The sequence below is a fragment of the Geotrypetes seraphini genome, chromosome 14, assembly GCF_902459505.1.
Source record: "Geotrypetes seraphini chromosome 14, aGeoSer1.1, whole genome shotgun sequence".
NCBI classification, from domain to species: Eukaryota; Metazoa; Chordata; class Amphibia; order Gymnophiona; family Dermophiidae; genus Geotrypetes; species Geotrypetes seraphini.
Window position 1 is genome coordinate 49526250 of NC_047097.1, and position 20903 is coordinate 49547152.

At 43.1% G+C, this 20903-nt stretch overlaps 1 protein-coding gene across 1 annotated transcript in view; it reads right to left on the minus strand.

The window, feature by feature from the left end:
- Positions 1-420: 420 nt before the first annotated feature.
- TEX9 (testis expressed 9) overlaps positions 421-20903 on the minus strand; it is a 92162-nt gene continuing 71679 nt past the window's right edge. The window contains exons 11-12 of the mRNA XM_033920603.1: positions 13786-13920; positions 421-547 (exon numbers count right to left, since the gene is read on the minus strand). Coding sequence (XP_033776494.1) covers positions 470-547; positions 13786-13920 — 213 coding nt within the window. The 3' untranslated portion in view covers positions 421-469. The remainder of the gene's footprint in view (positions 548-13785; positions 13921-20903) is intronic.

The following is a 20903-nucleotide window of genomic DNA, read 5'->3' on the forward strand; positions in this document are numbered from 1 at the left end:
GAGGGCTTCAATGGCTAAGAGGGTGTAGATGGGCTGGAGTAGGTTTTGACGGAGATTTCGGCAGTTGGAACCCAAGCACAGTACTGAGTAGAGCTTTGGATTCTTGCCCAGAAATAGCTAAGAAGAAAAATTTTAAAAAATTTAAATTGAATTAGGTTGGGCAGACTGGATGGACCATTCGGGTCTTTATCTGCCGTCATCTACTATGTTATGTTACTATGTATAGCTCTAACCTGCTGCTTAGTACTTCTATCCTAGTGTGTGTATTATCTGTACCCAGCCACTTGGTTCATTTCCTTTGACTAATGTGAAATTTTAGTAGGACCCATTGTCCTAAAAAGGTGCAACTTGTGTTCAATAAAGGTGTCTCTCAAATCAGTAAGATCTCTTAAGTAAAATGATAGTTTAAACTTTACTGAATAGACTTTAAATAAATAGTTTATTTTACTATTGAACAAGTTAGAGAAATTTAGGAATTTCCCCATTCAAGAGCTTTCATGAATTCTTCTTCAGTGAAAGACAGCATCTTTGCAGATTCAATATGCATCTAGAAAAGAAAAAAAAAACAACTTAGTTAAACATCTAGATTAGAAGTAATACATCAATTTCTAAGCGCATAAATAAGAAATAAAGTTACAAGATTAGGTAGGAAAATCTAGTACTGTCATGTCATAAATTAACGATCAACACTCCTACTGTGCCAGCTTGATAAACCTAAGTGTTGTAGGCTGAGTCCTGCGCCAGAGCACTAGATGCTGCAAAGACAGTATTCACAGTCCCTGGAAGGAAGGAATCTAAGTTTAACAATGCTGATATCTACCCCTAGATTCTATCATTGGCATCCAAATTGGATGTGATCCTGCGATCCATGTGAAAATAAATTAAGATAACCAACTGTTAATTGACTAAACTTTTGGAAAAGAGACAGTTAAAGAGGGATATGATTGAGGTCTACAAAATCCCTAGTGGTGTAGAATGGGTAAGAGTGAACCGATTTTTTTTTTTTTTACCCTTTCCAAAGTACAAAAATCAGGGGACACTCAATGAAATTACAAGGAAATACTTTTAAAACAAATAGGAGGAAATATTTTTTTACTCAAAGAATAATTAAGCTCTGGTGCTCATTGCCAGAGAAGGTGGTTACAGTGGTTAGCGTAGCTACATTTAGCAAAGGTTTGGACAAGTTCCTGGAGCAAAGATCCATAGTCTGCTATTGAGAAATATTTGGGGGAGGCCACTGCTTGCCCTGGATTGGTAGCATGGAATGTTGCTATTATTTTGATTTCTGCCATGTACTGTGACCTTGGCCACTTTTAGAAACAGGAGACTAAGAACATAAGAATTGCCGCTGCTGGGTCAGACCAATGGTCCATCGTGCCCAGCAGTCCGCTCCCATGGCAGCTCCCAGGTCAAAGACCAGTGCCCTAACCGAGACCAGCCCTACCTGCATGCGCTCCAGTTCAGCAGGAACAGACCAATGGTCCATCGTGCCCAGCAGTCCGCTCCCATGGCAGCTCCCAGGTCAAAGACCAGTGCCCTAACCGAGACCAGCCCTACCTGCATGCGCTCCAGTTCAGCAGGAACTTGTCTAATTTTGTCTTGAATCTCTGGAGAGTGTTTTCCCCTACGACAGCCTCCAAAAGAGCATTCCAGTTTTCCACCTACTATCTGGGTGAAAAGAACTTCCTTACGTTTGTATGGAATCTATCCCCTTTAAACTTTAGAGAGTGCCCTTTCATTCTCCCTACCTTGGAGAGGGTGAACAACCTGTCTTTATTTACTAAGTCTATTGCTTCATTATCTTGAATGTTTCGATCATGTCCCCTCTGTCTCCTCTTTTCAAGGGAGAAGAGGCCCAGTTTCTCTAATCTCTCGCTGTATGACAACTCCTCCAGCCCCTTAACCATTTTAGTCGCTCTTCTCTGGACCCTTTCGAGTAGTACCATGTCCTTCAAGTATGGTGACCAGTGCTGGACGCAGTATTCCAAGTAGGGTTGCACCATGGCCCGGTACAGCGGCATGATAACCTTCTCCGATCTGTTTGTGATCCCCTTCTTAATCATTCCAAGCATTCTTTTCGCCGCTGCCAACATTACGCGGGTGGCTTCATTGACTTGTCGACCAGTACTCCCAAGTCTCTTTCCTGGGGGGGTCTCTCCGAGTACTGCACCAGACATCCTTATTTGTGTACAAGATTTTTGTTACCAACATGCATCACCTTATACTTGTCCATGTTAAACTTCATTTGCCATGTTGCGGCCCATTTCTCGAGCGTGTTTATGTCCTGTTGCAGGTCTTCGCAATCCTCCTACGTCTTCACTACTCTGAATAACTTCGTATCATCTGCAAATTTAATCACCTCGCTCATCGTTCCAATTTCCAGGTCGTTTATAAACATAGTAACATAGTAGATGACGGCAGATAAAGACCCGAATGGTCCATCCAGTCTGCCCAACCTGATTCAATTTAAATTTTTTTTTTTTTCTTCTTAGCTATTTCTGGGCGAGAATCCAAAGCTTTACCTGGTACTGTGCACAGGCCCGAGCACCAAACCCTGAGGCACTCCACTGGTGATGCTTTCCAGTCCAAGTATTGTCCATTTACCCCAACTCTCTGTTTTTTATCTGCCAACCAGTTTTTGATCCACGTGTTTATTTCATCCTCAATCCCATGGCTCGCAATTTTTTTAAGTAGTCGTTCATGCGGAACCTTGCCAAATGCCTTCTGAAAATCCAGATATACAACGTCGACCGGGTGACCTTTGTCTATCTGCCTGTTAACTCCCTCGAAAAAGTGCAGCAAGTTTGACTAGGCTGGATGGATCATTGGTCTGACCTACTGTGGCTGTTTTATGAGCATGGGCAGGTCAGGGGCGTTCACAAAAGATGCATGCACAATGTTACAGAATTCCAGGGATCTGCACCCAATTTGCACACCAGGATTTACTGCAGGTTTCAATTGGTTTACGTCCTCATGCCCAAAGTTTGATTAGGGGCTATTATATAAAAGTAAATCATTCCACTCCTTTTCAACATATTCATAGGGGATCTGACTCAAGGGCTTCAAGGTAAAATAACACTATTCGCCGATGACGCCAAACTATGTAATATAGTAAGTGAATGCAGTTTACAGAATTATATGGCGCAGGACCTGCTTACATTGGAAAGTTGGTCCTTAACCTGGCAGCTAGGCTTCAATGCTAAGAAATGTAAGGTCATGCACCTCAGAAGCGGAAATCCATGCAAGACGTACTTCTTGAACGGAGAAACTTTAACTAGGACTTCAGCAGAACGAGATTTAGGGGTAATCATTAGTGAAGACATGAAAACTGCCAATCAAGTGGAGAAGGCTTCATCTAAGGCAAGGCAGATATTGGGTTGTATCAATAGAAGTTTCATCAGCCGAAAGCCTGAAGTCATAATGCCATTGTACAGGGCCATGGTGAGACCTCATCTTGAGTACTGTGTGCAATTCTGGAGGCCACATTACAGTAAAGATGTGCGCAGAATTGAATCGGTTCAGCGGACGGCCACCAGGATGATCTCGGGGCTCAAGGGTCTCTCGTACGAAGAGAGACTGAACAAATTGCAGCTCTACACTCACGAGGAACGTAAGGAGAGGGGAGACATGATCGAAACATTTAAGTACCTCACGGGACGTGTCAAAGTGGAAGATGATATTTTCTTTCTCAAGGGACCCTCGGCCACAAGAGGGCACCCGCTCAAACTCAGGGGCGGAAAATTTCATGGCGACACCAGAAAGTATTTCTTCACAGAGAGAGTGGTTGATCATTGGAACAAGCTTCCAGTGCAGGTGATCGAGGCAGACAGCGTGCCAGACTTTAAGAATAAATGGGATACCCATGTGGGATCCCTACGAGGGTCAAGATAAGGAAATTGGGTCATTAGGGCATAGACATGGGGTGGGTAAGCAGAGTGGGCAGACTTGATGGGCTGTAGCCCTTTTCTGCCGTCATCTTCTATGTTTCTATGTTGCATCTTCTATGTTTCTATGATTTTTCCAAAATCCTATTTTTGTGTTAAGAACATAAGAATTGCCATTTCTAGATCAGACACTAGGTCCATCAAGTCCGGCGATCCACACATGTGGAGGCCCCGTCAGGTGTACCCTGGCATAGTTTTAGTCCCCATATCACTCTATGCTTCTCATAAGGAGATGTCCATCTAGTTTACTCTTAAATCCTAGATCGGTGGATTCCGCAATTACCTGGGAGAGCATTCAAGGTGTCCACCACTCGCTGCGTGAAACAGAACCTCCTGATATTTGTCCTGGACCTGTCCCCCCTCAGCTTCAGTCCGTGCCCTCTTGTCCGTGTCACATTGGCCATTGTAAATAACTGTTTTTCCTGCTCTATTTTGTAGATTCCTTTCAGTATTTTGAAAGTCTCGATCAGATCCCCTCGCAATCTCCTCTTCTCAAGGGAGAACAACCCCAGTCTCTTAAGTCGTTCCTCGTAATCCAGGTTCTCCATACCTTTCACTAGCTTTGTTGTTCGTCTCTGCACCCTCTCCAGCAGTTTTATATCCTTTAGGTATGGAGACCAATGTTGGATGCAGTATTCCAAGTGTGGTCTGACCATCGCTCTATAAAGCGGCATTATTACTTTCTCCGATCTACTCGTGATTCCCTTCTTTATCATGTTATTTACCAATGCTGCTTCTAATGAACAAGCATATTAACTTCCTGAAGCAAGAGGATTTCTGGCCTTTGCACAACAAAAACAAGGCTTAATAAACTAAGGCACTCGTTTTCAAAAGAGAAAAAGTCTTAAAAGTCTCGTATCTGGCAAGACAGATTGGAATGGGCTGGAGTTAGCTTTGTCAGTGACTCCAGCACTGGGGCAATGTGGTCAATGCCGGATGGACTTCTGCAGTCTGTGTCCCATATATGGCAAGACGGATCAGGAGCAAGTATGCGTATTTTATACCACATTCATATCATCCAAGTACAGGTCTGGAGGGTAGGACATCATATACAGGAACTTATCAAGTAAAATAAATAATTACTAGATTGTTGGTTCAACATTGCCTTGATGATGAGTGTGTGACTATTGGGCAGATTGAATGGACCACACAGGCTGCCATCATTTACTATGGGAAAGTTCCAGAAGAAGATGAAACCATATTTGACTCAGCAAATGTGGAGTGATGAGAATCATTGTTCCCCTGTCCTGTCTGTTTCAGGTTTTTGCTATCAGAGGTATCAGAGGATATGTGTATAGAAGACCCTAGCCCTAGTATAGCAGGAGGGTGGCCAAACCTAGTCTGCCATGTGTCCCCATCCTGGAACAGAACTGAGGCATCTTCGTGTTCTGAGATGTGGTGACACTAGCTATTGAGGCAATGCCCCACTCTTGAAATATCCTTTGAGCCATATCTTCATCAGGGATCATTTGTACTACAGTGCCATGATCCAGCTTACCCTACAGGGAACTGTCTTTCCCTGCTAGTTAAGTAGCTCTAAGAGTCATTCCATGAAAATAGCCCAGTTCCACATCTTGAATTTTCCCAGCACAAGAGGTATGAGTCTGTTCTGCCCTGTTTGATAATGTCATACATTGCCACCTGCTGGTCTGTTTCTATTAATATAATTTTGTTGGCTAACTGATATACCTGAAAGCCTTCAGAGCATTCCCTAGTGCAGAGGTTCTCAACACACAGTATGCATACTGGTGAGGGGTACGCGGCACTGCGAAAGACAAATTTTCTCCCTACTTTCATCTGCTCACTTCCCCTTCTCACACCAACTGCAGCTCTGTTGTTTTTTTCTCTACATTCAGGCAGAAAAGAACTCTGAATTAGAGAATGACATGGGGACAAAATATGTCCCCATCTCCGCCCCGTCCCCATGAGCTAGGTCCCTGTTCCCGCAAACATTTGATCCCATCCGCACAAACCATCTCCCTTCTGTGTTCCTATTTTCCCCATTTCTAATATTCCCCCCTCTGTATCTGTATACTCCCTCCTGTGTCCAGCATTAGCCTCCCTGTGTCCATATACCATCCCCATGTATCTCCCCTTTATGTCTCTGTCCCTATGCCCCATGCATATAATCCCGCCCATGTATCTTCCCTTTATGTCCCTGTCCCTATGCCCCCATTCACATAATTTCCCCTCTGTTTCTGTTACCTTCCTGTGTCCAGATTTCCCTTCTCTTCCTCTTCCACACCATTGTGTCTCTCTCCTTTCTAACCTCATCTAGCTTCTTTCCCTCTTTCTATCCCCGCTTCCAGCATCTGGCTCACCTGCCTGTCCTTCTCCCCTTTCTCTTTCCTACTCCTCAGCCTGTTTTGCTTTGGTATCCTTTTTTCCCCCAAGCTCTATGGGAAACTAATAAATTTTTTTTAAAAAAGGTTCATTTCAGCGGGTCCTCTGTCCCTCCCTCTCGCCCGCCGCAGTCCTTGCATCTCCCTGCCTCCCTTGCCCTTACCTTCACTGGCGATTTTTCTCTTAACAAGCAGCCGGATCATTTCCTGAAGTCGCGTGCGGCTGGCTCGCTGCCTGAAACTTCTCCTCTGCTCTGACGCAACTTCAGGAAATGCTCCGGTTGCTTGTTAAGAGAAAAATCGCAATTGAAGGTAAAAGGCAAGGGAGGGAGGGAGGGAGATACTTGAACTGTGCGATCAGATTTTAAATATTTTGTGCGTGTTTCCTCAATTAACTGTGGGGACAAGGACATTCACTGCTCCACGGGACGGTGAATGGCCTTGACCTGTACCCGCAGTGACCAGGTTTTTTTTCCAGCCCCATTTCAGTGGGTTACCCGCGGCTAGCTGCAGGTAACAGTCACTGTGTCATTCTCTACTCTGAATCTTTCAAAACAGCCAATAGTAGTTCTTGTACAATATCCTCTGGAATTTTCATGATAGGGTTGTGTAACTCTTCCAGCCTTCAACTGTAGGGAACTCAAACCAAAGTCTGATCCCTCCTCCTCTAGGCATATCCTGTTACACAACCCTTGGAATTTCAGTTTCATTTCCTACAGCCTTAAGCTGTAGGGGGTTTCTCATCTGCTCATGCTTTATTTTTCATTTATTTTTTGGTGCGGGTAGTGCCCTGGTGCTGCGGATAGACACTGTGGTGTCATCCTTCGGCAGGAGATTGCAGTCTTTCTGAAAAAGTTTGCTTCTGGGGGGGTTACCTGTTAGTAGAACTGCAATAAGCCCCCCCACAGCCTGCAGGACAGATCGAGGCTCCGAGATTGGGAGCAATCTCACCCCTGGTTTGTCCACTAAGTGGTAGAACGCAGGCTGCGCAGTCCCGTGGAGTGTCTTCCCTAATTGTCCTGAGGGATCTTGGTGATCACTTTCTGAGGTGACAGGGAAAGTGAGGCAGTCGGAAGACCTGAAATCCAATTTCTCAGCTCCTGAGGTACTGATTTCCATGAGTGCTCTGATTTTAGCCTGCTTGCTGTTTGATTCTGTGCAGCATATTGCCACTGTGAGGATCTGAATGCTTGCTGGCTTGGCGATTTGGGGGGGGTTCTGGAAAGCGATTTTTAAGGAGTTTCCCTGCATGCCCTCCCCTCTCCCTCAATCCACCTGTAAAATTGCAAAATTGCCATTTTCCTGTGTTCCCTGTGGTTTTTTTCCTGGGCCGTTTTAGAGCAAATCGTTTGGCAGCCATCTTGGATTTTCTTTTACACTTTTAAAAGTATATTTTTTTGGGTATAGGAGAGTCGTTTTCGCTCCAAACTTCACAGATGGCCACCTCAAGATAGGATGGCATGGATTCATGCCTTATTTGCGGTGGGTGGCTGGCGGATTTGCAGCCAAATTTCACATGCGCTGTGGCCCGCAAGGGGGGCGAGGTGTGCACAGATTCCACGCTTCCCTCCTCCAAAGAGGGCCACCTTACCTCCACTTCTATCAGAGACGTGTTTGGCACGTCTGGTGCCCCTCAAGACGGGTGCGGAAGGTGCTGCAGCAAAAACACAAGCGCAGCGCCAGAGACAAGTCTCATAGAATTTCTAAGCGATCTAAAACAGGTGCGCACGCAACGGCCCTGGCACAGAAGATTTCCTTCCCCCGAATTTCGGAATATGACGTATTAGGCTTTCTGATTAAAGAGGCTTTGACTGTTTCTTGCCCTCAGAATCCAGTGCAGCAGATGGGGGTCTGTTCTTTCTCTTGATTCCAGCCTGTCACTGTGCTATTTCAGGGACACCGGAGAGTAGACAGGCAGTTTCCGCCATCACTTCTGTTTCGGTCTCTGTTCCCTTGCTGTCGCAATTTTCCTCAGCGGCATCCAATGATGTGGTTGATTTAGTGGTTCTTTGTGATCCTCATGACAGCGGGTCCCAGGATCTTGAGGTTGACCCGGCATGTGCAGGATGTTTTAAATCTAGCCGCCTGCCTGCCATTATTTTTGAGTCCAGGACTGAGAGATACAGCAGCTACCCCGTTTGTGGCCCTTGCGCGTCACGCCACACTCCCCCAGGTTCCCAAGGAGGTTGTCCTTCAGGACCTAGACTTACTAGTCTCGGGGGTGAATTATTTGGAGGATGCCCTCTATGACATGAGGAAGGTTTGTTGTTTTTTTGCGCTAAGTTTGGAGCTTATTCTGTTTCAGCCCGCCGCATGCTGTGGATTCACCAGTGGGGGGTGATGCTTTCTCCAAGGCTACGTTGTGCTGGTTGTCTTTCAAGGGTTTGCTCTTGTTTGACCAAGGTCTGGATGACATGGCCAGTGCTCAGGATCATAAGCCTAAGGTGCTACCCAGGTCAAAACCTCGCCTGGCATTGGGTTCGGATGGCCATATTTTCATCCCTTCAGGAGGCCTCACCAGTATGCCGGGCCCCTAGCGACAGGTCAACGGTTCAGAGCCCCTTCCAGACCTCACTTTGAAGGTCCAGCTCGGCAATAGTCTTCAAATGACCATCCTCCTGCCCCCTCCAAGATGAAGTTCTGTCGCCAGGCCTCTGGCACCTCTCCCTCGGATCGAGGGGATGATTTTAGGCCTACCTGCCAGGTTGGCAGAGGGTGACTTCAGACCAGTGGGTCCTTGAAGTACTCACAGAGGGTCTCAGATTGCAGTTACTCTGACCCCCATCGGATTTGTTCCTGACTTCGCCCACAGGAAATTCGGGAAGAGCCTGACGTGTGCAGGCCCCAGTTCGCAAATTGCTAGATCTGGCAGCATTAGAAATTGTTCCAAAAGATGACGGGATCAGGGAGATACTCAATATACTTCTTCGTGCCAAAGAAAGGCTGTGAAAATTGGAGACCTATTCTGGACTTAAAGGCAGTGAATGCGTTCCTGTGAGTTCCGTGGTTCTGGATGGAAACGGTGCGTTCAGTTGTAGCAGCGGTGGCGACTGGGGAATTCTCGGCTTCCATGGAACTTACGGAAGCGTACCTCCTCATACTAATCTGTCAGAAGCACAGGAGAGTTCTGAGATTCCATATGCTCGGGTGGCACTTCCAGTTCGCGACTCTGCCCTTTGGGCTGGCATTAGTGCCCAGAACCTTCACCAAGATCATGGTGGTAGTGGCCACCCCCTGCATTCGCAGGGTTTTCTTGAACATCCGAACCTGGATGATTGGCTGATTAGAGCCCTCTTGCTGTCGGAGGGTTGCAGAGTGGTTCCCCAGGTGGTGCATCTGCTGGAGCGCCTCGGCTGGGTGATTGATTTGAAGAAGAGATACCTCGAGCCAACGCAGAAATTGGAGTATCAGGGAGTCCAGTTCCCCACATTCAGGAACCTGGTGTTCTGCTGTACTCCAGGAAGATCAAGCTACGGAGTCCCATTCGGGCCATGTTGGAAGTTCAGGCTCTGACGGCCTGGCAATACCTACAGGTACTGGGTCTCATGGTTGCAGCCATAGATGCGAGTCTGTGGGCCAGAGCACGACTCCGGCCTCTTTAGCTATCCCTCCTGACTCGGTGGGATCCTCAGTGGGATTTGCTGGGTGTTGTGCTGCCTTGGTTGGCGACAGCCCGCAGCAGCATGCTATGGTGGCTGAATCCTGTGATTCTGGCAGAGGGCTTCCTCTGCGAGTCTTGGACTAGGTGACCCTGACGACGGATGCGAGTCTGTCCGACTGGGGGGCAGTTTGTAGGTCTGTCCCAGCGCAAGGCCGGTGGACTGCACTGGAAAGGAGATGGTTGTTCAATCGCCTGGAACTTCGAGCGATCCGCCTGGCCTTGTTGCGTTTTCAACAGTCTCCATTGGTAGGCTGTTCATGTTTTCTCAGACAATGCGACGGTTGTAGCTTTTGTCAACTGTCAGGGAGACACATGGTGTCCCCTGCTGAGCCTGGAAGCACAGATGCTTTTTTGTGGGCAGAAAAGCTTTGGTGGCCTTGTTCACGGCCCACGTGACAGGCGTTGGCGGCGTGCAGACAGACTTTCTACGTCGACAGTTGCTGGACCCAAGAGAAAAGTCCCTGTCCAGGCTAGCATTTGAGTCCATTGTCCAGCAGTGGGGACACCCATCCTTCATTCTGCTGGTGTCTGCCAAGTTCCAGAAGACAGACAGATTCTTCAGCCGCCGCAGAGAAGTCGGCAGCGAAAGGTTGGTCACCCTAGTACAACCTTGGCCAGAGGGGGAACTTCTCTATGTCTTTCCCCTGTGGCCCCTAAGGCATGTCCTGCGCCTGGTGGCTTCTCACGTGGGACAGATGGTCCTGGTGGGCCTGACCTGGCCCAGAAGACCATGGTACGCCGACCTGGTGTGGTTGAGCATGGAGAAGGGTCTAAATGGGATGGGGGGAGCAGAAATGTTGGGGAATGTCAAGGGGAGGGGGAGAGGGCTCCACAGCTCAGCTGATCATGGCAGGGGGAATCCCCATCAGCTGAGCCACCAGGAATCCCCTGAAACTGGCTCAGCTGATGGGGATTCCTTTTGCCGCAATCAGACAAGGTAGTTGGGGGGTATGTCTACAAAACTTGCTTTTGTACGTTTTGCATGTGTATATTTTTATTTTTGAAAATGACCAAAAAATATATATGTCCTAAGGACCAAAACTTATACCTAGGTCATTTTTAAAAATAAAAAATAGACATCTGGCATCTTTGAAAATGGACATTTTTTTCTCCTGAGTTTGTGGAGGTCCTGCCCAAAACCTTCAACTTCAGACTTATATGCCCTATCTAAAATGTCCCTCCAAGTAAATGCCAGACACTTCATCTTATCTATCATCAACCAAGTAGAACAATAGTCAACAAACTCCAAACTAAAGCTAAGCTCGGAAAAGACCAAAATATTTATGGCCTCCCCAACCAACAAGCCAATCAAATCATCTATCAACCTAAATGGAAGAAACCTCCCAATTAACCCTATCATAAAAATGCTAGGAGTCACCCTAGACCAGCAACTGACACTCGAAGCCCACTACGAATGCTAAAACTATACTTTGATTTTGCATCATTCAGACTGTTGGTCCAGTCTCTGGTACTAAGCTTGCTGGACTACTGCAACATAATATACCTAGGAGCTCACAAAAAATCCATTAAAAAACTGAGACTTATCCAGAACACAGCCGTTCAACTAATCTTCGACTTTAAAAAATCTGACCACATCACCCTATACTGCAAGAAACTTCACTGCTACCCATCGAAGCCAAAATAATCTTCAAATTCGGTTGCCCCTGCTGCAAGACCCTTTCCGGCACCGCTACCACTTACCTTTTGAAACTCTGCTTGTCCCGCTTGTGTGTGTGGGAACCCCCCACTAAACTTACAAGTGAACAGTTCTGTTCACATTTCCTTCTCCCAAAGGATGCAAATTCAAAAGATTATTCAACAGAACAAACACTCTCCTTTCAAGCAGGGATCTAGAACAACACCTTAAGTGACCTAATCCTGAACTCACTAACTTACCACTCATTCAGAAAATCATTAAAAACCCACCTATTCGACAAATTTACCTGGCCCTTCAATTCGGCTCTACACCTACCTTGTCTCGCACGTTCCCCCCCACCCAATTTTGCCTTGTCTCATAACTGTCCATCTGCCCCTTTTCAAATCTAACTGATGTTACCTCGCTGTCCTTACAGCACCTCTTGTACACTGTCATGAGCTGAAAAGGTATGACAGGATATAAATAAAGCTATTATTATTATTATTCTAGCAGTTCACACTTAAAGACAATAATCTGGCTATATGCTGTTCTGTAAGGGTGCTTTCTTTGATGGCATGTACTTTGCAGGAGGGTGTTCATTTGGGCGCAGTCTGGGAAGAGCTTATGCTTATATAAATTATACAGAATATGATAATCTACACACGTATCAACCCCAATCTAGGTATAAGCATTTACACCAGCTCTACCGTTAGCATAAGTACTTACACTTACAAACATATACCTAGTTATGCTACTAAACTAGGCGCCTATTTTTCTTTATAGAAAAAGCTCCAAAAAGGTGTTATTGACACCTAAAAATAGGTGCCCTTTTATAGAATTTCCCTCTACATTCTGTATTACTATAGATTGATCAATAGCCATCAAGACTATCAATTACATGTCTGCATAAAAACAGCAACCTACTCCAAATCTCTGGATCAGTGAATGGCACCACAGGAGCTAAACATATGTTATATAATAAGGGTGATAGATTCAGTCCCTGTGGTACTCTAAACCAAAAGGCTTCTGAGGTTGAATAATCCCTTGAACAAACTTATGAACATGGTCATTCAACACAATTTCATCTGTTCTAAAGGCAGCATAAAAGAATGGCATGACCAATTATGTCATAAGATGTGAAGAGGTTCAACACTATCAAGTGGCTACCTATACCCTTGGACTGGATTGAATGTATTAAATTTAATATACTGCCTTTACATAGGTATTAGATAGTAACATAGTAGATAATGGCAGATAAAGACCCAAATGATCCATCCAGTCTGCCTAACCTGATTCAATTTAAATTTTTTAAATTTTTCCTTCTTAGCTATTTCTGGGTAAGAATCCAAAGTTCTACCTGGTACTGCCGACATCTCCATCAAAACTTACTCCAGCCAATCTACACCCTCCCAGCCATTGAAGCCCTCTCCAGCCCATCCTCCCCCAAACGGTCATATACAGACACAGACCATGCAAGTCTGCCCAGTACTGGCCTTAGTTTAATATTATTTTCTGATTCTAGATCCTCTGTGTTAATCCCACGCTTCTTTGAACTCAGTCACTGTTTTCCTCTCCACCACCTCTCTTGGGTTTACAATAAACAAAATATGTAACAATTATAATAATTATCACATGAATCTCATCCATCACAGCTAACAATACCATTTTAATTCTGTGTTAAGTGTGGAATCCTGATAGGGGTAAAGCACCCCTGTGAACTTGAAGATGCTGTATAAGATTAATAATAATTCCCAGGGAGTTAATAACAAAACCGCTATGCCTACTGAACATCTGTATTCAATTTGCCAATTTAACTATTCTGTGCAATAATTTCAGTATTATCTTATATATGCCATGCATTATCATCATATAGAAGAGGGGTGGGCAACCTGTATACAGAAAACATCATCAACCAGAGTCTTGGTTTAAATACCGTTTTTCATTAATATTATCAGAATAGCCATACTAGCAGTTTGTTTCCATGGTTTTTAACTAAATCTTTATTTATCACGAAAGGTCTATGGAGTTCTGTGTATGTCCATTTCTGATGTTACATAATATTGTGGCCCACCAGGGACAGTACCAACATTCATGCGGCCCTCTATATATAAAGCTTGCCCACCCTGATAGGGAAGAACTTGGAATGGATGTGACAGTAAGATCGTTTCAGAAAATGACAAAATTCTCTATACAAGTTTTTACCTTTTGTCTTTTCAAAATATCAATTAACTTCAGTTGTTTTCTAAATCCCACCATTAATTCCCCTTTCTGTTTTTCTAGTTTCTTATTTTCTATTTTTAATTCTTCAATTTTTTTGCGCTCTTGGTTTGCTGTATCCTGAAAGGAAAAATAGTTGAAAATATCTTAATGCATATATGACATTTCACTTGAGATCAGTATTTAAGGTAAAATATAGTATAGAAGATGTTCACAACAAAATATAAAAGCAAGAACAGGAACTCCAAAGACAAAAAAACAAAATAATCCAATCATATAGACACAGCTACATCAAAACATTCACTAAAACCTCTCAAAACAGATACAGCTCAAGTTATAACAAACAAAACATGAACCTAAATCATTCTCTGATCTCACTGCAAAGCCCCAAATTAAAAACTAGCTCCCAAATTCTATATATGACTGTAAAAGATTCAGGGATTTACCTCTTTTAAGAATGTAGTTGTGCTACTGGGCTTTGGGAGAAAACTACATGTTCAACAGTGTCCTGAGCTTTAGAGCTGAGTCAGAGGGGCAGGACTCATTTGAGAGAGATCCCAGAGGGAGTAGAGAGCCCAGAAGGAAAAGAGGGTTCTGACCTGATATCCTAACTGATTCCACACCCTTCCGGCTGTGTATGCAAGTATGATTTTATTTCCAGGGCTAGAACCAGCCCTGGCTGAAAGAGATAAGGCTGCTAACCATGTGTTTAGGGCATGGCAGCTGATAGCCAAAGGAAGCCTGTTTTGTTCCTGTAACTCAGAATTTTAGTGCTATTCTCTGTTGGTTAAAAGTGTAACTATTTCCTGTACCTGTAAGGAAACAGGCAGGACTGGTTGTTCACTTCCAGATCATGTCTGGGGTTTATCTGTAGTGCCCTCTGCCATAGCTCTGACACTCAGATTCTTTTCTTGGGTGTTAACCCTCAAGGTGGACCCTAGTATACGGTAACTGTTATTTGGGTTATTCTTCCCAATGTACATCACTTTGCATTTGTCCACATTAAATTTCATCTGCCACTTGGATGCCAAGTCTTCCAATTTCCTAAGGTCTGCCTGCAATTTTTCACAATCTGCATGCATTTTAACAACTTTGAACAATTTAATAATAATAACTTTATTTTTATATACTGCCATACCACAAACAGTTCTAAGCGGTTTACAAGGGAAGAGACTGTATACAGACCAACATTACAGAGAACTTTCAAAATTACATTGGCATGTTAAGTTTAGTCCGGTTTATCTGGAAGTGTTTTGGAAGTACATCAGGTTGAAATGGGGTCAGAGAAATTTGTCAAAGAGATAAGTTTTTATTGACTTCCTAAACGTTTGGTATGAAAGTGCGTTTGAGATGAAGTTGGTTAAACATTTGTTCTATTTGCCTGCTTGGAATGATAGTGTTCTATCGAGGTATCTCTTGTAGATCGAAGGCACTGCTCAAGTTGAACTGCAGTACCAGTGCGCTTTTTCCCCGAGAAAATAAATGGAAAAGTTGGTCAGTCATAGAAGCCAAAACTGTTTTTTCCTTCTTTCGTGGTGTTTACCTCATCGAGCAATGCCGAAAAGAAGGGGATGAAGTGCTGCTGCAGCCTCGCGGTGCCCTGACCCCGCTAGACTCGGCAACATCGAGGAACTAATACGCCGGATGCAGGAAGTGTCGGCGGTGGCGTCGGCTTCCCCGCTGGGAGCACTCGTTGGTGAGCAGGACTTGGAAATATCGTTAAGCCCTGACGCCAGAACTCCACCCCCTCTTCCTCAGCATACCAGCTCCCCTCGGACAGTAGAGCCATCGGAGGTTGGTGAGCTCCTGTCCAGTGAGGCTTTGGTCATCGGACAGGGGAGAATGGATGTGGACTCCTGTGTCGTGAGTCCGGTAACGGCTGAGGCTCAGAGCAGCAAGAGGGAATGCAGCTTCCAGGAGAACAGCATGCAGGAGGAAAGGTCAGCTATAGCTAATTTTCCTATACAAAAAGAACAAACTCTTGAAATAGAGAAACCTAGAGAAATAACTCTTGAGGCGATATGGGATCTGGTGGCAGATTTGGCAAAATCTATAAAACCTCAAATTTCCCAAATTGAATCAAAGCTAAATATCCATGAAACAAATATTAAAGGTTTACAAACAGATTTTCAGGACCTTAAAGATTCAAATGTTGCCACTAAACAACTTAGTGAAACATTAATGAAAGACAATATAAATATGAGAAGAAAATTGGAAGCTTTAGATAATCTTTCTCGTAATAATAATCTTAGGTTGATTAATTTTCCTAAAGTGGCAACAATATCTCCGAGAGAGATGATAAAAAGATATATGGTAGAAATTTTGGATATTTCAGAAGAACTGCTTCCACCTTTAACTCAGGCTTATTATCTGCCTATTCGGAAAATTGAAGGACAACATCAACAATATCAAGAACCACAACAACTACCTACAGAGGTCCAACAGAACTTAAATGTTTCACTGATATTAGAACAGTCGGACAAGGAAATTGCGACACCAGCAACTTTACTTCTCACTGTTGCCTTGGCACCGGATAAAAACTGGTTGCTGAGACTTTTCTTCAAAAATAAGTCAAAAGAATTTTTGGGATTTAAAATACAAATATTTCCAGATCTGGCTCGAGATACCCAAAGGCGTCGTCGTGAATTTCTGATTTTGAAGCCGGGAGTTATTGCTCTTGGAGCCTCTTTCTTCTTAAGACACCCATGTAAATGTGTGATATTATATCAAAAGCAAAAATATGTTTTCTTTGAGCCTATACAACTGACAACCTTTCTGCCAGCTGCACACCTGAAAGCTGGGATTAATACAACATGAGTGTTCATTATTTGATTAGGTCACTTCCTTCAGCTAAGTGTTCCTGTCTTTCTTCTTATTGATATATTGCCAAGATTTGTGTAAGGCTCACCGTCTTACATCTTGGATCCATAATATGAGGACTTGAGGAGGAGATTAAGATTATTTTTCTTTGATTATAACCTTTGTTTCGTTTGGAATGTGTTCTTTAATGCCTCTCCTTTCTGTACAAGTGTATACTTGATTGTTTATTTGAAAATTGATAAATAATAATAAAAAAAAAAGAAGCCAAAACTGTTTCAGTGCTGTAATATGTTTGGAAGCCAGATTGAGAATCGTGTAGAATGTTGAACTTTTCTAAATATTTTGTGAGGTCAATGTTAACCAGACCTACCAGACCTTCCATTAGTTTAAGAAAGAATGGTATGTTGGCAATGGGTCTATAGTTGGCCATCAAGGAAACAGACTCCTTTGGGTTTTTGAAAATAGGAGTCACGAGGATATGACCAAGTTCCTCCGGAAATTTACCGGTATGAATGCATGAAGAAACCCAGTTAAAAAGTTCAGCCTTGAAGGAGTTAGGAGCTGTTTCATAATAGTTGGTCGGCAGTTGTCCAATAGGCAATTGGATTTTACATATTTTGAGTAAAGCTTGAGGCTCCAGTCTGGGTTTTCAAAGTGATTCCAGATCGTCAACAGCTGTACCTTCTTTGTCTAAGGCAGTAAGCGTGATAGGTAAATCTATGCTTGAACCTGCAAGAGACGATCTCAATTTGTATATTTTTGTAGCGAAAAAGTCAGCTAAGATCGCCGCAGGGGGTGGGGGAGTCTGTATTGGAGCACTTGTGGAATTCAATATCAAATAAAGAATTGACTATTTTGAAAAGTTCATGACTATTTAAAGTAGGAGAATTAATTTTTTGGGAGTATTGTTTGCTACGCTTTTCTTTGATCATTATACTGTATTCTTTAACCTTTAGTCGCCAAGTAAGTCTATCCTCATCTTTCCCTGATTTGCACCATATTCTTTCCAATTTCTGTAATTCTCGCTTTAAGACCATTAAGTTGGTATCGTACAGCTGTCTGATAAATGTTGTCTTTTTCTTACGTTTTTTCAGAGGAGCTATGTCATTTAAGACCCGATCACTAAAGTTTTTCCATCTTGAAATGAAGTTAGGGTCAAAAGCTGGGTTGAAGATTAAGTTATAGTGTCATCTGCAAATTTAATCACCTCACTCATTCCAATTTCCAAATCATATACAGTGGTACCTTGGATTACGAGCATAATCCGTTCCAGGAGCATGCTCGTAATCCAAAATGCTCGTTTATCAAAGCGAGTTTCCCCATAGGAAATAATGGAAACTGTACACCCTCCCCCATGAGAACCGGCATTGCTCCCCCCGAAGGCCCCCCCCCGCGAACCGGCACCCTCCCCCCCGCGATCCGCACCCCCCCCACCGCCATTGGGCACCCCCCAGCCGTGACCTGAGGTCCCCCCAACCCACTCGAACCCTCTTCTTACTTTGCTGTAGCCTCCGTAGCGGCACCAGCACCAGCATGTCCTGTGCGTGGTGCAGGTGCCTGAAGATCTGCTTCCTGTGCTGGGCCTTGAGAGTTCACGTTCGATGTGAGAGTTCACGTTCGATGTGAACTCTCAGGCCTTAAGGCCCAGCACAGGAAGCAGATCTTCAGGCACCGGCACAACGCACAGGACATGCTGGTGCCACTGCGGAGGCTACAGCAAAGTAAGAAGAGGGTTCGGATGGGTTGGGGGGACCTCAGATCACGGCGGGGGGTGCCCGATGGCGGCGGGGGGTGTGGATCATGGGGGGGGAGGGTGCCGGTTCGCGGGGGGGGGGGGGGGCGCTCGCAAATCGAAGCACACTCGGTTTCCGAGGCGCCGATTTTGCGAATGTTTTGCTCGTCTTGCAAAACACTCGCAAACCGGTGCACTCGTAAACCGAGATACCACTGTATAAGTTAAATAGCACCGGTTCCAGTACAGAACTCCATTGTTTATCTCCTCCACTGAGAAAAATGGCCATTTAAACCTCTGTTTTTATCTGATAACCAGTTCCTAATATACTTTGCCACCTATCCCATGACTTTAATTTTCTCAGGAGCCTCTCATGAGGAACTTTGTTAAAAGCTTTCTGAAAATCTAGATACACTACATCAATTGACTCACCTTTATCCACTTGTTTATTCATACCTTCAAAGAAATCAAGCAAATTGGTAAGGCAAGATCTCCCTTGGCTGACCCCATGCTGACTCTGTCCCATTAAATCATGTTTGTCTACTTCTTCAATTTTATTTTTTATAATTGTTTCCACCACTTTGCCCGGCACCGAAGTCAGGCTTTCTGGTCTGTAGTTTTTAAAAATTGGCGTAACACTGGCCACCCTCCAATCTTCAGGTACTACAGACAATTTTAGCGACAGGTTACAGATCACTAACAGCAGGTCAGCAATTTCATGTTTGAGTTCTTTTAGTACCCTGGGATGTACAGTATACCATTCAGTCCATGTGATTTATTACTTTTAACTTGTTGATTTGGCTTCGTGCATCTTACAGATTCACTGAGATTTTTTTTCAGCTCCACATCACCTTTGAAAACCATTTCTGGTTCAGGTAGGTCTTAAGAATAACCTTCCTTATTCACAATTTTTAAGATTACGCAGACTTTGCACAGACATTGAAGAATTTGAAAAACAGGCACCGTCAATGAGATACAATTTTATAGCCAGGGGATATCCAGAAAAGTGTGTTGATGAATGTTATCGAAAAGCACTCACGAAACATAGAGATGACCTATTACATCAAGTTGCAGTCAGATCAAAACCTGAACTGGTGTGTACTTTGAGATTTTCATACCTTTCTAGAGATATACAGAACATCATTAGAAAAAATTGGCATATTTTACAGCCTCATGCCTGCTTTGAGAGGATCAAACCGGTAATAGCATATTCAAGAAATAGAAATCTAAGGGACATTTTAGTACCATCTGCTTTACCAGAATCCCCAGTTGTTAGTAATGGTCCTGTTGGACACATACCTTGCGGACATTGTTCTGTTTGTAAGCATAGTATGACGGTGACTAGTTATGAACATCCAGTGACTGGGGTTAAAATAAATTTAAAAGAATATAGTGACTGTCAGACATCACAAGTGATCTACGCTATCATTTGTCCTTGTAATAAATGGTACATTGGGAAAACAAAACGTATGATTAAAACTAGACTAATAGAACATAGAAGTTGTATTAGTAGGAATGTACAATCTGCTCCGATCGTTGAACATTGGTATGATAAAGGACACTGCATTGCGTATTTAAAATTTTTTGTTTTAAAAGTTGTTAAAACCAGATGGAGAGGTGGTAATTCCGATAATTTCCTTATAAAGGAGGAACAACGTTTTATACATAATTTTTATTTTTTCTTTTTAATTTTTCCTTTTTTAACATATTTTATTACTTATTATTATTTTATTATTATTTTATTATTCCTGTTTCTTTATTCATTTTTATTTTTTATTTTTTCATATTTTCTTTTACTTTTTCTTTTTTTGATTATATATATTTATTATATATATTTTATATTTTTTATATATATTTTTTTATATATATTATATATATATTTTTTCTCCTAGCTTGTTCCTTTTAGTATTGTTTTAGTTTGGATTTGCTTTTTGCTTCGTTTATTTTTACCTCTTTTTCAAAGCTTTTTCATTTTTTTGAGAATTTTACTCATTTTTGGGTTCTTTTTTCTATTTGTTTTTGCCTTCACGCTTTTTTCTGTTCCACTATAGATACTGATGACACGTTCCTTACATCATCACGTTCCCCTCCGCTTTTTATTTTACTGCGTTTTTGCGACTTGCTTACTTTTCATTTTCATTTTACAGCCAGCATTCACACGACGGCGTTCTGGTAAGTGTTCTGTTTATCTTCAGTTTTGCTTTTTAACTTTCAGTGTTCATCGGGTTGTGGAGCCATAGCTTTGTTTGATTTTATAACCATTATGTTGATTTTTATTGGTACGTTTCACTTGTGGCAACTTTTTTACCGGCTCAGTTTTTTTCGGGGTCTCCGATCTGTTTATTTTCAGTTTTGCTTTTTATTTTCAGTGTCTATTGGGTTGTGGCACTATATTTTTGCTTTATCTTTAACTTTCATGTTGATTTTTATTGGTTCGTTTCACTTGTGGCATCTTTTACTTTTTCACTGGCTCAGTTTTATTTTCTGGGTCTTTGTTTTGTTACATTTTGTTTAGTAGATGTACCATTTCTATTTTAGATATATACAGCTT